Below are 15,278 nucleotides of genomic sequence, written 5' to 3'. Positions count from 1 at the left end.
CATATTCTGATCAATGGCATTGGTATGTTTAAGTCACTTTTGAGGGTAAGAATATATTGAGGCCAGCGTTTCCCGATTTAGAAATCATGTCATCTCATGTTAGACTGCAGTCAAAATAAATGAATGTCGTCATACGGCATCATGATACAACCTTCTAAACTTGGTCCGTATTCTCAGCCATTATAGCGCCAACTACTGCCCCCAAGTGGCCTAGCAATGAAACCACAACAGCCAGTAAATGTTGCTTTACTCCAATACTTCAGTACAATTTTACAAATGTAAAACATGAATAAGTGATATACCTGGTCAATTGAAGGCTAATAAAACAAAAACATTTAGCTTTCTGTGGTAGAAAGTCAGTACAATGTCACATTGCAAAGGCAAGAGGGTGCAAGATCCAGTACCGGTAAGAACGTTGTGTGAAGAAAGCAACACCTATGGAGCCCAGTGAACAAAAGAACGCTTAATTATTTGGATATATTTTATTACCAAAAAGTGAAAATAAAGGACTAAAGATAAAACTGCATCAAAACTTGTTTGAGAGAGGCACACTTGTGTTAAGAAGAATTAAGGAACTACCTGATCAAACTGGAAAATAAGCATAATATATAACTAAGTAACCTCATCCCCATGTTACTGCACAAAGCATTGGGAACAAGACTGGCCATTAAGACAGGGCTGCATGAATGTCCCTTAAGTTCCTCTCATTTAAAGACTTTGGAATGATTAATGATTAAATGTAATACAAAAAAAAAAACTATAAATAAAAAAATCGCAGTCACCCCCATCTATTCACAGATGGAAATAAATCCAAGATTTTGATTGATTTGTTGTCATATTTGCTTGTCCTGCAAATTGACACACAGCTCAACAAAAACCAGTTCAGAAAGTATAGAACAGCATAAAATAAATCACCCAAATTAAGTAAACTCCAATATAAAATGGCCTTAAATATATTATTTTGGAAAATACCTCTATATAGGGAGTGGTGACATCTATATTAGTGGTTTGAGACATTTTTCATCAAAGACAGGCTTCACCAGCGATTCAAATGTGAGTGAGATCCACATGGCACTCCCCCTATTGCTTACATAGAAGGCCCTGGTAATTACTACGTGCACTATACAGGGAACAGGGTGCAATGTGGAAAACAGTCTGCATCAGTTAAATAAAGCTCATACTGGAATATATGCGCCACTGCTATTGTGTTATAACATTAAAAAAGGTAATTGATTTTCTTACTGTTTGAAGACATTTAAATTGGGCAATAATCAAGAGGTTAACAAGTTAAAAATGAAACAGCATAGACATTTCATATTAAATCATACATTTTCCAACAACAAATTTCATGAGGCAACTGGGTAAGGCAGCCATGTTGTGCCAAAGTCAATTTTCAGCCACGAACACCAGAGTCTCGGTGGGAGTAGTAGATAATGACAGTTTAGATACAGTACCAGTCACAAGTCTGGACGCCTCTTTTCATTCAACATTTTTACTACTTTGCACATTGTTGAATAATGGTGAAGACATCCAAACTAAGAAATAAAACATGGGATCAACAAGTAACCAAAAAACTAAACAGATCAAAATATACTCATATTGCAGATTCTTCAAAGTAGCCATCCTCTGCCTTGATGACAGCATTGCAAACTCTGTACTCTCTCATCAGGCTTCATGAGGTAATCACCAGAAATTTCAATTTACAGTTAAAATTTAGAGGAATTTCTTTCCTTAATGCGTTTGAGTCAATCAGTTTTGACAAGGTAGGGTTAGTATACTTGACTGGTTAATACATAATTCCATATATGCCATTTATTAGTTTTGTGATATTCACTATTATTCTATAATGTGGAAAATAGTAAAAATAAAGGAAAACCCTTAAATGAGTAAGTCTATAAAACTTTTGACTAGTACTGTATATTTGTCAAAAAAAGAACCCCCTACTCTACAAAGTGCCCTACTTTTGACCATAGACCTTTGGGCATAGGATGTGGTGTTGCTAACCCTATGATAGATGATGGCTCCTATACCATTTTCTCCCAATAGTGCACTCTTTATCAGAGTTTTGGGTCATATAAAAAAACAAGATGCAGCCTGCAGGAGTCCAGCATGGCAATTCGCTGCATCCAGCACATATGTACTGCTGCATGACTGTTTTCAAATCCAGACCCACTATTATTTCCTGTGAAATAAATCCTAAAAACTACCTAGGGCCATGATCCAAACACCTGTGCCTTAAGTCAATGGAAAGGAAGTGTAGTTCCCCAGCTGGAGGCATACACTGTGTATAGAACTGTGCAAATATGCTACAGTGTATTTATTTCCTCCAATGGTTCTTTTTTGCAGGTATGAAAGACAGTGACAAAAGCTAGAATAATTTAAAAAAAATAAAAATAAATGGTTGACAAATGTTAATGGTTAACATCCAAAACACAGGAATGCAGTTCTAGCCAGGACTAGGCAAACTTGGCAAAAGCTTGGAAACCTTGGAGAATGAAGGCGCAATTCGAAAGACAGCGCTTCGCCTCACCGAGGGCTGAAGTTCTATCCGTGGAAACCAATGTTGGAGGATTCCTCCAATAACTTCCAGGCACTCAATGTAATGTGACTGACAGGGAGATGGGAATACGATGGGGAATTGTAGTGTGTACTGCATAGAGAAGATGACAGCATGCCACGTGCTCTTAGAGTCCCAGCGGCCGATCGTCATGGGTGCTGTACCTCTTGACGTGGATACGGCGCACACGCTCCCTTAGTTCCACTCCCGCGTGGGCGGGGCTTTCCTCCTCCTCGCTGTGGGAGCCACAGTGGGTGTGACTGGGAGCATGTCGACGGCGTGTGGCCTCCAATAGGGTGTTGTCGGGGACAGGAAGCGCTGTCTCGTACAACAAGACGTTCAGGGTCTCCTCATAGATCCTTGCCTCTGGGAAGTCTACCTGAGATGGAGTCACAGACAGTCCAACATAGGTCAAGGTTAGCGTCGTGACAAAAGGAGACAAAACAGAGTGCTCGTTAGTGCCATTTCTATGAGGGCTCATAAAATATGTGAAATCTGGGCAAGTGAAGACATTTTGTGATTCCTAATTTACAATTAAAAAATAATAATTTAGACCATGTTTGTCTGACAACACACTGGAGCTTGAAAACAGTGTGCGTGCCAACCTTTGTCTGCTTCTTCTCTGTAGCATACACTATAGACGTACAGCAGACCTCTGCCAGCTTGCGTCCCTGGCCGTAAAAAGACCAGCAACAGATCTCATCCCCTATTACGTCCTTGATGAAGAGTACACGGCCGTTGTAGCTCAGGGACAGCTTGTCGAACAGCTCAATGTTCTTCAGAAGGTTGTCGTCGGAATTGCTGTGGAGGTAAACCCATGGCTGAGGAGCTACGGTAAGTGTTTTACTGAGAAAAAAACAGACAACTGACGAGTACTTGATGTTAGAGGCCCTCAGTTAGACACTTATCCGATTCACCTAATTATTTTCAAACATTCAGAAGAATGGAAAAGGTGTGGGGTTGCCCTTTTGAAGGGGTTAACTTTACTTGTAGTAGCTAACCTGGTGTAAGAATACTTGTTGTTGCTTCGGTTGTAGAGCAGCTTTACCACAGGCTTGGTGCAGCCCTGGATGAGCTTCTCCTCCTCCTTGGTGGAGGTCACCACCGGAATGACACACAGAGCTTCCTCCTTACCATCCTGTCAATCAGAAAAATATGGTTATGGGCCACATACACAATATGTTGTAGACAGACGGCAGCAGCAGATATTGGTTCCAATGGACCAGTCAGTTTAGTACTAGTTCAGTATCTGGACCGTCAGCAAATGTGGGTTCAATTACAGAAACAAAAGAACTTTCTTCTGAAAACCATATTCTTGTTCTGAGAAATGAAGGCTATTCCATGCAAGAAACTGCAAAGAAACGACTTCGTACAACGCAGTGTGACTCCCTTCTAGAGGTTGACCTATAGTGGATTTTTAAAGGCCGATAATAACGCCAGTTTGGAGCAGGATAAAGCCGATTGATCAGCGAATACCACCCCCCCCACAAATCTTTGACTTCATTAGAAACAGGATAACTGTTGAACTGAACATCTAAGTCAAAGAAAATACCTAAATAAACAAAGAAATCTGTAACTTAACATCAAACTGACTGATTCTCGTATGCAAAAAAATACTGTGGGAGCAATATCAGAGTTTACCTAACTCACTATTTTCTGCACTCTCAACCACCTTTCAATTCCACAGCTGAACTTTACGTAGCATTTTGTGGCCAAATATAATTTTTTCCCGGAGGTAACATCAATTCAGTAAATATATTCCTTCTTCCCTTGAATTAGTTGATTTGCATCCACTTGCTAACAGTAGGCTAAGAAGTAAATACTGCATCATTCTGACTGGGCCCGACCACACTTCTACTGCACATGTGAAGGAGCGCATGTTACAAAAACACTTAAACGGTATACTTAAATGGCGTGGTTTATCATCATATGTAAAACCTTTAGATTGGAATTTTAAAAGTATTCAGAAAAATAACCTTCAAGTCTATTTATTTCAACCAAAAATACAAATACGTAAATAAATTGGGGTTAATTGAATACACAAGTATTCAAATACAAAATACATTTTGGGTATTTGAATATTCGACTATCCGTGACCATCCCTAATATGGTTGCTAGCTTCATTGACAATACATTGCAGAGGACGTTTAGTGGCATTTAGAATTGCCATTTGTACTGCATTTGCCTTCATTGCCCATCTATAAATTGCACATCAGTAGATCAAATCTGTAACATACATTATACTTAATACAAGTACATTCTCTGCCCTCTTCTACTCGCACCCTTTGTTAGATGCTAATTGCATTTCTTTGTACTGTACTTGTTCAGTGACAATAAAGTTGGCTGCAGACATTACTGACTCAAATTAACGAAATTACTTGAAATAATCACTTTTTTTACTGAACGACTCGACAAGGTCTGAGTCAGTACAAAGAGTCAAACTTCCAACAGTCAACAAATAGTCAATGTTATATTGGCCCACGCAAATTATATTCAAATTGTCTTCTGTCACTTTCAGTAGGAAAGCGTTAACCATTAGCATACAATATAAACAAAATTATAATTAGAAAATCAAGTGGTGTGTGTATAAAGTATATCATATTCATAATCTACAATTTGCTTAAACAATTTCCCGTCATTGGTTTGTTTGAGCTCAACATTGTTTCAACTGCTTATGTTCCGTGGAAATGGAATGGACTGGTATTTGCATTTAGTGAGAAGTGGAGACGCAATCAGAAGCTTTTTTGTAGTGGTTAGACTAGTACTGTTGTAAAGAAATTGGAAAACGAGGTTATTCTTTATATCATTACTATACAAACTCAACTCATAACGACATTTAAGAATTAAATATAGATTTTTATTGTAAGTGACAATATTCTTCTATTTTTACAGTGGGGCAAAAAGGTATTTAGTCAGCCACCAACTGTGCAAGTTCTCCCACTTAAAAAGATGACAGGCCTGTCATTTTCATCATAGTTACACTTCAACTGAGACAAAATAAAAATTCTCCAGAAAATCATATTGTAGGATTTTTTATGAATTTATTGGTAAATTATGGTGGAAAATAAGTATTTGGTCAATAACAAAAGTTAATCTCAATACTTTGTTATTTACCCTTTGTTGGCAATGAAAAACATTTTCTGTAAGTCTTCACAAGGTTTTCACACACTGTTGCTGGTATTTTGGCCCATTCCTCCATGTAGATATCCTCTAGAGCAGTGATGTTTTGGGGCTGTAGCTGGGCAACACGGACTTTCAACACCCTCCAAAGATTTTCTATGGGGTTGAGATCTGGTGACTGGCTAGGCCACTCCAGGACCTTGAAATGCTTCTTATGAAGCCACTCCTTTGTTGCCTGGGCAGTGTGTTTAGGATCATTGTCATGCTGAAAGACAGAGCCACGTTTCATCTTCAATGCCCTTGCTGATGGAAGGAGGTTTTCACTCAACATCTCACAATACACAGCCCCATTCATTCTTTCCTTTACATGGATCAGACGTCCTGGTCCCTTTGCAGAAAAACAGCCCCAAAGCATGATGTTTTCACCCCCATGCTTCACAGTAGGTATGGTGTTCTTTGGATGCAACTCAGCATTCTTTCTCCTCCAAACACAACAAGTTGAGTTTTTACCAAAAAGTTCTCTTTTGGCTTCATCTGACCATATGACATTCTCCCAATCCTCTTCTGGACCATCCAAATGCTCTCTACCAACCTCAGACGGGCCTGGACATTGCGATGACGGTACTGGCTTAATTAGGGGGACACGTCTGGCACTGCAGGATTTGAGTCCCTGGTGGCGTAGTGTGTTACAGATGGTAGCCTTTGTTACCTTGGTCCAAGCTCTCTGCAGGTCATTCACTAGGTCCCCCCGTGTGGTTCTGGGATTTTTGCTCACCGTTCTTGTGATCATTTTGACCCCACGGGGTGAGATCTTGCGTGGAGCCCCGCATCGAGGGAGATTATCAGTGTCTTCCATTTTCTTATAATTGCTCCCACAGTTGATTTCTTCACACCAAGCTGCTTACCTATTGCAGATTCAGTCTTCCCAGCCTGGTGCAGGTCTACAATTTTGTTTCTGGTGTCCTTTGACAGCTCTTTGGTCTTGGCCATAGTGGAGTTTGGAGTGTGACTGTTTGAGGTTGTGGACAGGTGTCTTTTATACTGATAAGTTCAAATAGGCGCCATTAATACAGGTAACGAGTGGAGGACAGAGGAGCCTCTTAAAGAAGAAGTTACAGGTCTGTGAGAGCCAGAAATCTTGCTTGTTTGTAGGTGACCAAATACTTATTGTACAGAGGAATTTACCAATAAATTCATTAAAAATCCAACAGTGATTTTCTGGATTTCTTTTTCTCATTCTGTCTCTCATAGTTGATGAAAATTACAGGCCTCTCTCATCTTTTTAAGTGGGAGAACTTGCACAATTGGCAGCTGACTAAATACTTTTTCGCCCCACTGTACACTAGCAGAGCCATTCGGCTTCATTGACCATATATTGCAGAGGATGATTAGTGACTGGCAGAACTTTTTCAAGTCACTCACATGAGGAATACCCCGATTTACGATTATGGAACTTCTCAGATTATGAGTATTTTCCATCGCGATTAGTACTAAAATCGTAAAATCCATACATTTTAATGCACATTATCTAATTAGGAAATATGGTTAGAAATGACAAAATTCAACTTACAATATTAGTCAATATTGTCTAAATTGTACACATGCTTGATAGTTCTTTTTCTATGGACGATCAGAGCTGAACCGACAAATAAGCAACTGAAATAAATTAAACTAGACACGTACATTTCCTGAAGAAAATGTGGTGTGCTTGCTAGCTGATTAAAAAGTATTTATGGCTTGAAATAGTGCTTACCTATCAAAAGGTTAGGAATCTGTATTTTTAAAGGTTCAAGATATAGTGTTGGTGAGAGTAATTAGCATACATGACAGTTAGATCTCAAAGTTTTACCAATCGCAGATTTTGTCTGTAGCTCGAACAGTTCAAATAATACAGCCTAGTAGTTAATTAACACTATTTACGCTAATTAGCATATGTAAAATCAATAACCCGTTGGAAACAATTTCCAAAGCGGATAGCTTAAATGTGTGAAACAAAGTTGGTTTTGTGTCTGTAGCTGGAACGGTTTCAACTATATAGTATAATAGTTAATTAACACGAGTTATCATGAGTAAAATCGATAAACATTACATCATTTGAAGTAGGGATAGCCTAAACTGGTGTACCAACGTGGGTTGTGTGTCTGTAGCTCAAACGGTTCAAAACAGAGCCAAATGGTAAATTCACGGTAATTACGCAAAATAGCATATGTAAAATCAATTTGTTTTTTAATTTGCAGTAGGGATAGCTTAAACGTGTAAAACAAAGTTGGTTTCGTGTCTGTGGCACGAATGGTTCAACGGAAACAGCCTGATAATTAATGCTAATTATGCAAATTACATACATAAAATAAATTGTGTCATTATATGAACAAGGAATAGATGAACTAGTGAAGCAAAGTTTCATTTCTTTAGTTCGAATGGTTCAAAACTATGAAAACTATCATATGTAAATCGATAAACGTTTCCTAATTCAAAGTAGGGATGGCCTAAACTGCAGTAAAAAAGTTGGTTTCATGCCTGTAGCTTGAACAGTTTAAAAGATACAGCCAAATACTAAATTAACAGTAATCACGCAAATAAGCAAATGTAAAATCAATTACCATCTCGTAATTTGCAGTGGATAAAGTCTATATGTGTGAAACAAAGTTGGTTAGGTCTCTGTAGCTCAAACGGTTTCAAAAAATACAGCCTAATTGCTAATTACGCTAATTATCATATGTAAAAATGTATAACCATTTCCTAATTTGAAGTAGGGATGGCCTAAATTGGTGTCATGTCTGTAGCTCAAACAGTTACAGATACAGCCTAATAGTTAATTTACGCTAATTACGTTGCATATGTAAAACCAAGTACCCTTTCATAAATTGCAGTGGGTATAGCCTAAACATGTGAAACAAAGTTGGTTTCGTGTCTGTAGCACAAACGGTTCAAGAGTCATTCCCAGTTATATCCAAACAATGTAAATTAGCAATTATTCATAAACATGCCTCAAACCTTTAAAGTTGTTATCAAAGGTTGATAGGCCCTAAAGCATGAACATTTTTAACTGAAACCTCTGTATTACTTTGGCTCTCATTGAAACATGTTAATTTATGCAAGATTTGAATGTTAATTATTACAAAAGTACATAGTACTTAAAAATCAGAATACAAGCAACTCCAGTTGGGCCAGACTGAACATCTTGGCATTGGTTTGGACTTGAAAGCTTAAAAACTCTTAGGAGGAGAGTTTTTTTACCATTCAAGTCTATGGACACTTTACCCATTTAAATATTGATATAGTTTAAAAAAGTATAATAGCTATCAAAAAATCTGCTCAAGCAACCAGAGTTTGAGCATGTGGGACGTTTTGGAGTTGGTTTCGTGTTTATAGCTTTTACCATTTAGGCTGTAGAGCTGGAGGAAGAATATTATTATTTGGTGGTGGTAGTGGTAGTAGTGGTGGCGGTAGTAGTGGTAGTAGTGGTGGCGGTAGTAGTGGTAGTAGTGGTGGCAGTGGTGGCAGTGGCGGTGGCGGTGGCGGTAGCGGTAGCAGTAGCGGAGAAACCTATAGTTGCGCTTTGCCTTTGGCAAGCACACCTAACTAGGTATAAACATGCCTTTGGCAAGCAACCGAGATTCAGTAAATGATCTGCACCTATAACTTCACACAGAGCTGTCAAACTCTTCTGCACCCATGGCCTCTAGACATCCTATGGAAACTGACAATTTGCATGGTATTTGTTGAGATGTTTGGCTTCAAAATACCTTATTCAGATTGAAAACATGATTTTGTAATAAAAATATTGTGCAAAATGATGGTCGGTTATAAAATAATTGCGATCTGGCTCAAACTATTGCGATCAGGCAATTATGTAATATTCACAACAGCCCTAGTTGTAGCCTATATGCCAATTTCGAATTTTTTTCAATTTGTGAAGAGTTCATTGCGCTGACTAATTTAAATAAAAAACATTTGTTGGATAATATCATTTGTGTTTTATTGCTGTTTAAACGTAGGCTATTATATGGCCATTTAAGACATATGTCCGGTAGCTGTTCTATATGGCTGAATTTCTGGAATTTTAACGGCCATATTGGCAGCGGAAAAAAAAGGTAAACTCTGATATAGCTCCCACAGTGTTATTTTGCATACTAGAATCAGTCAGTTTGATGCTCAGTTCCAGATGTATTTCTTTATTACTAAATAAGATGTTCAGTTCAACAGTTATCCTGTTTCTAATTAAATCAAAGTTTGTTTATTTCCGACAGGGTGGGGGGTGGTATCGGCCGATTGATCGGCTATCGACTTTTTCGTGCTCCAAACTATCTTTATTATATCGGCCTTTAAAAATCCACTATCGGTCCACCTCTAGGTGAAACCTCTTCATATTACCAAAAAAAAATTGACAGCTAGAATACAAAAGGTCTGCAAGGCTGTAATTGCTGCAAATGGAAGATTCTTTGACCAAAGCAAAGTTTAAAGTACACAATAATTTTTTCTATTAAAAATTATTATTTCTAATCTTGCCAATGACTTTATTTCCTATTCATTTTGCTACATTTATTATTCAAACTAATTTCATCTATTTTTTCATGGACAGACAATTCTTTGTGACCCCTACCTTTAGAACGGTATTGTGTTTTCATGGAATTCAATGAGTCTCTAAAAATTTTTTACAAAATAAGTAAAAGTGCACGTAAACACTGACGTCCACTATTTAGCAGTTGGTGCATAGCGTCTTCCATTTCACTTCTACAAATGTCTCTAACTTTTTAATAGTTAACTTTGCACCTATTATAACCCCTTAAGTAAAAGGAATGACTGTCAGGAAAACTGTTCAATTTAACTGTGACAGCTAAGGCGCTCACTTCAGTGTATCAATCTGTGCATTTGATCTTCAGTGCATCTGGATTCATTTGCAGACTGAGATGTTCACGACTGACCCACTGCTTTTAATCTTATTTTAAATTACAGTTAGATTGCTATTTTATATTATAATATCTAAAACAATTCTGTTTGGTTAGAGAGATTTTCTAAGCACTGAGCAATGTTCCTTATAAAAAGTAAACTACGCTTTAATCGTAACTTAATAAATCAAATACATCCGATTTACTATAGTTTTTTGCCACAGTATCAAAATAGATGTTGAGATGTTGCATTTTTGTGGCCCAAGCGCTCTATTATCTGACCTGCAAGCCTCCCTGGCACAGCTCCACCAGTCCCTGGATGAGGTAATACTTGGCCTCGGCCAGCAGCTCCAGCACCCCCTGTCTGCCCGGTGGCAAGGTGACCACTCCTTCCCGCAGGTACGTCAGTATGGAGCCAAAATGCTTCCCACTGCGATCGATCAGGATCCAGCCTGGTTGGGGAAATGAGGACAGTGTAGCAAGTGGTGTAAGTCAGGTGAGGTTCCCAGGATTGACTGACTCTGATAGGAAAGAGTTCATATGAAAAACCATAGCTGAGAGAAAAAAAATGTAAACTCCATGTTAGTTCAGGTCTGCTTTTGACATTATGTTCTCCATTCCAAAATCTATGATGTCTCCAACAAGTGGTTCTCAAATCTCTTGTTGGCGAAGGACACACTTTTCACAATCTTGCAGTAGTCCTGAACTGCAATCCGATTCTCTAGTTGACAAATCTGAGATGTGCTAGCTCTGGAATTGTTAAAAAAATTAATAAAAATAAAAACATGGAAGGTTGCTGGTCCTTGAGGAGAATTGTGAGAAACACTGGCCTAAACCATTTAGTCTCCTCTCGTATCCATAAGGAGGAGCTGGACACTCACCCTGTCTATCGGAGAACACCTCCTTCCTGCCACTGAACATGGCCTTGAGCATTGAGTCCTGTCTGGTGAGCACCTGCAGCGTGGTGTAGAATAGGGTCCCGCCTACGTTCAGACGGACATACTTGTTCCCTTGGCCCGCTGCCCTTCTGTAGCTGTTGGCCTTGGTCTTTGGACATGCCATCTGGGAAGCTGGAGAAGGGGTGAATGTCACATGTCTAGGACAGACCAGACAGTCTTTTTACTGGGAGACTTCTGTCCCTTGCCACACACCTCCAAACTGTCCCTTGCCACACACCTCCAAACTGTCCCTTGCCACGGTACATGTCCAACTTGCATCCTAGTTCAATGCTATGGAAATATAAATGATGAAATCAGATCATAAACCCATCCATATTCTAAAGAAATAGAGGCAGCAGTTGAAATGTGAAAAACCAGCAGAGCCATTTATCCAGATACGGACAGAGCCAAACAGGTAAGCGCTTAGGGACTGCTTTGACATCACAAACCGGGAGCTGTTTTTACTTGTGCGGAATCTCACAAACTGACGGATAGCATTACATCATACATCCAGTTCTGTGAATAATGTCGTTCAAAGAAAATCTAAGCACTTCCCAACAACACTTCCTTTCCACATCAGTCAGAAGATGTGGAAAGGTGCCTAAATGAAAGGAAGTATTATTATTATTAACACTGATGCTGTAAAGCATAAGGAAAAGGAATTCAGTCATCAGTTTTATGGAAAATTTGATACTGTTGATTTTTATACGAATGTAAACCAATATGACAACATTCCCAAATACACTCCAGTAAAAATAAATGTCACATTTAAAGCCAAATAAAGCACCAGAACAGGATTGTCTTCAAGGCAAAGTGTTGTACCAGTGCCGAAGAGTCCCAAACTATTGCACCAGCGCCAAAGAGGCCAGGGGCATTACCACCAAATTATGTCCTTTAGCCCTCATACCCCTGCTGGCAAAATGCATGGAAAGAGTTGTCAGTGAGCACATTACCTTGTCCATAGGAGATAAACTAGACTCAGAGAGGGACTGAGGATGCTACTCTAACTTTGGGAAATATGGCAGGCTGGTCAACTCAAACACAAAGAAATCATATGCACGAATTGTATTAATAGATTTTTCTTCAACTTTCAAAACAAGGATATAACAAAGATTAAAGGATATAACGTTAGTATTTTTAAATATGCGGTTGAAATGGCCTTGGTGGGAGTATTTTTTAGAGATGCCACATCAGATGGGAACTATTTTACTCAGGTTAGAAGTATGCAACAGTGGTGCCAGTCAACCGACCCACACATCAATGTGGAAAAGACAATAGAGCTGATCATCAGTGGCAAAAGCCTGCCAACCAGCCAGCAGAGGCGAAAGTTTTAAATAATTTGGGACACAAATTCATGAATGCAGAATGTATTTCCAAAACAGCAATCCAGCGACTGTTTTAACCAGGAAACTTAGAGCTCGGTGTCAGCAAAGAGATTCGGAAAAGGGTATACTGCTGTCTGGTGGAAACCATCCTGACATTCAACATGACTCTCCAGTCTGGAAACCTGGGCAATAAAGGCAAAAGCAACAGAATAGTCAACAAAGCAGGTAAAACAATTGGGCACATGCAACCTCTGTTGAGTGGCCTTTTTCAAAAGGCAACCAAAAGGAAGGCACTGGCTGTCATTAACTACCCTCCCACCCACTATACCCCTAGTTTGAAAACTTTCCTCTGGGTGGAGCTACAGAATGCCCTTGGCCAAGAACATATTTAAACATTCATTTAGTAGACTACTAAAAGCCTCTCAACCACTTAAATGAACATTCTTAGATGTTATTTATTAATATATTTTATCAATCCAGGATTTGGCAATCGTCAGCTGTGAATGAATACATTTGTCTTTCATGCTTTAACTGAATGTTATGATTGTGCTGTCAAAGGAATTCATAGTTTTATGTTTTAAATGAATGATATGATCAAGTTTTCTGAGGAACTGATCGTTTTGTGTGAGAATGTATGGGACGTGCTTGTGATGTGCGGTGGTGCCCAAGAAAAGTGTCCATCCTGGATGGAAAATTAAGTTATATTCTATTCAAGGATGGACTTTTATTGACTTGATGCCAGAAAATAGTGTACAATTATTTTGTTAGCTGGGAATTAAAAACATTGCAGACATATTATAAACAGACAATGACTCATTTATTAAAAAACATTCTATAATTGTTTCCCCACTAATCCATGTATGTATACCTTCATGGGGAGGTGTAATGGCTGGGGAACCAGAGCTGGGCTGAGTTTGGAGGTGTAGCTGGTGCAGGGGAAGGTGGCAACTGTCCCCGGACATGTCCTTCTGGAGGTAGATGACCACCCTGCAGACCGAGGACTTGATATCCCCCGCCGTGGTGACAGCTACTGGGGGGGCCTCCAGAGCCTCTCACTGGCCCAAACAATCATACCTGGAAGGCAGTAGAAAAACAATAGAATAATGAAACAATTGCCCACAAACTTAACAATCGAGGGGTTTCTTTAGGCATTGCACCCCAAAGCCCTGGACTGTGCTGAGACCACAGGCTGAGTCAGTGACTTATAGAAATGTCTGAATTCAGTAATTCTCTGAAACAAAAGAAAAGTTGTTCAGATCATTTGGCTGCAGCTTTAACACCAATAGCTGAGAACATGGTTGGCTGCAATAAAGCTACCCCTCCCAACTTCCCTGGCCTTTCCCCTGATATAACATACGTGTGGGTCTTGAAATTCAAACCAGTACGGGATGAGTCCTGTGAGTTTTATTCATGTTCTCACACACAGTATGAAATGGCAACTCCTAGTAAATGCAGTATATGTATAGTACTCTTGAGTAAAACACGGATGACACAAATTCTAAAACAGATACGAATCAGCTAACGTTAGTAGCTACTAGCTAAAATTATTTGAAAGTAGTTCATCCTAGAATCCTGTACTGTACATATAATTATAAGATAAAGTACAGGGTTATGATGTCAAATTGTAGAGAGCTAAGTTAACAACTTTGCCGGTTGTTTCCTAAGTAGGAACAGTAATTACTACTACAAACATTTATAATGACCTAGCTAGCTAGTCATAAAAGGTGGAGCATAATACTGCATAATACTAATAATCAGACCTAATGGTAACAAACTCGTTAGCTAGCTAGGTAGCTACTGGCTGTACCAAATTAAACTGAAATTTAGCTACCGACTTCCAAAAATTAACTACAGTACAATTAGCTAAATAGCTTATGTTTGCTAACTAACTACAGTAATACAAAAGAGCCCTAACTATATAGTAACTAGTCGTAGATAGTAAGCTGGCTAGCTAACGTCAACACTCTTAGCTTGATCAAAAACTCACCCACGTCGTCTTTAATTGGGCAGAGTGATTCGTATTTTGAAGGGTTTTATTGTTAGTAAAACAAAATAAACGATGATATGTACGTACCGTTGCGCGCCTGTAAAATAGACATTTACACAAGGCAACGCTATGACCTACAGAACTATAGATAGTTTTGTGAGCAACATTAAAGAAACACTTCCGGGTCAAGAAAATTAGGAACTTTTCTAAATATACGAGACCAATGTATTACCTCTAAACGGACATAAATTGAGTTTAATTGTTTACGAAAATGTATCATATTTAAGAGTAATTTCAATAAAAACTGGGTATTAAAACACGTTCCAATGGCAGAATTCACACAATGCCAATGACTGAATATGAAATACATATTTCCTCATAGCTCATAAACTATTATATATTCCACAGAGAAAGTCATGGGGAATAGGGTGCAACATCTATTTTCCACACACTACTTTTCCA

General features: G+C 38.8%; 1 protein-coding gene across 5 annotated transcripts; it reads right to left on the bottom strand.

Moving 5' to 3' along the window:
• Window positions 1-230: 230 nt before the first annotated feature.
• tnfaip1 (tumor necrosis factor, alpha-induced protein 1 (endothelial)) lies at window positions 231-14,988 on the bottom strand. Of its 5 annotated transcripts, none has more exons than XM_010882055.3 (7): window positions 14,904-14,988; window positions 13,698-13,903; window positions 11,448-11,636; window positions 10,849-11,018; window positions 3,559-3,695; window positions 3,163-3,403; window positions 231-2,936 (listed from the first exon to the last, which is right to left on the bottom strand). In XM_010882055.3, the coding sequence occupies exons 2-7, from the start codon at window positions 13,789-13,791 to the stop codon at window positions 2,685-2,687; spliced, it is 1,083 nt and encodes a 360-aa protein (XP_010880357.2). In that variant the 5' UTR covers window positions 13,792-13,903; window positions 14,904-14,988; the 3' UTR covers window positions 231-2,684. The 5 variants fall into 5 exon arrangements, with proteins under 5 accessions (XP_010880357.2, XP_010879509.2, XP_010882028.2 ...); XM_010881207.3 differs by having other exon boundaries at window positions 14,817-14,968; XM_010883726.3 differs by having other exon boundaries at window positions 3,163-3,358; window positions 14,817-14,967.
• Window positions 14,989-15,278: the final 290 nt, after the last annotated feature.

Source organism: Esox lucius, chromosome 1, assembly GCF_011004845.1.
Source record: "Esox lucius isolate fEsoLuc1 chromosome 1, fEsoLuc1.pri, whole genome shotgun sequence".
Classification (NCBI taxonomy): Eukaryota; Metazoa; Chordata; class Actinopteri; order Esociformes; family Esocidae; genus Esox; species Esox lucius.
This window is presented reverse-complemented; position numbering and strand designations above follow the sequence as displayed.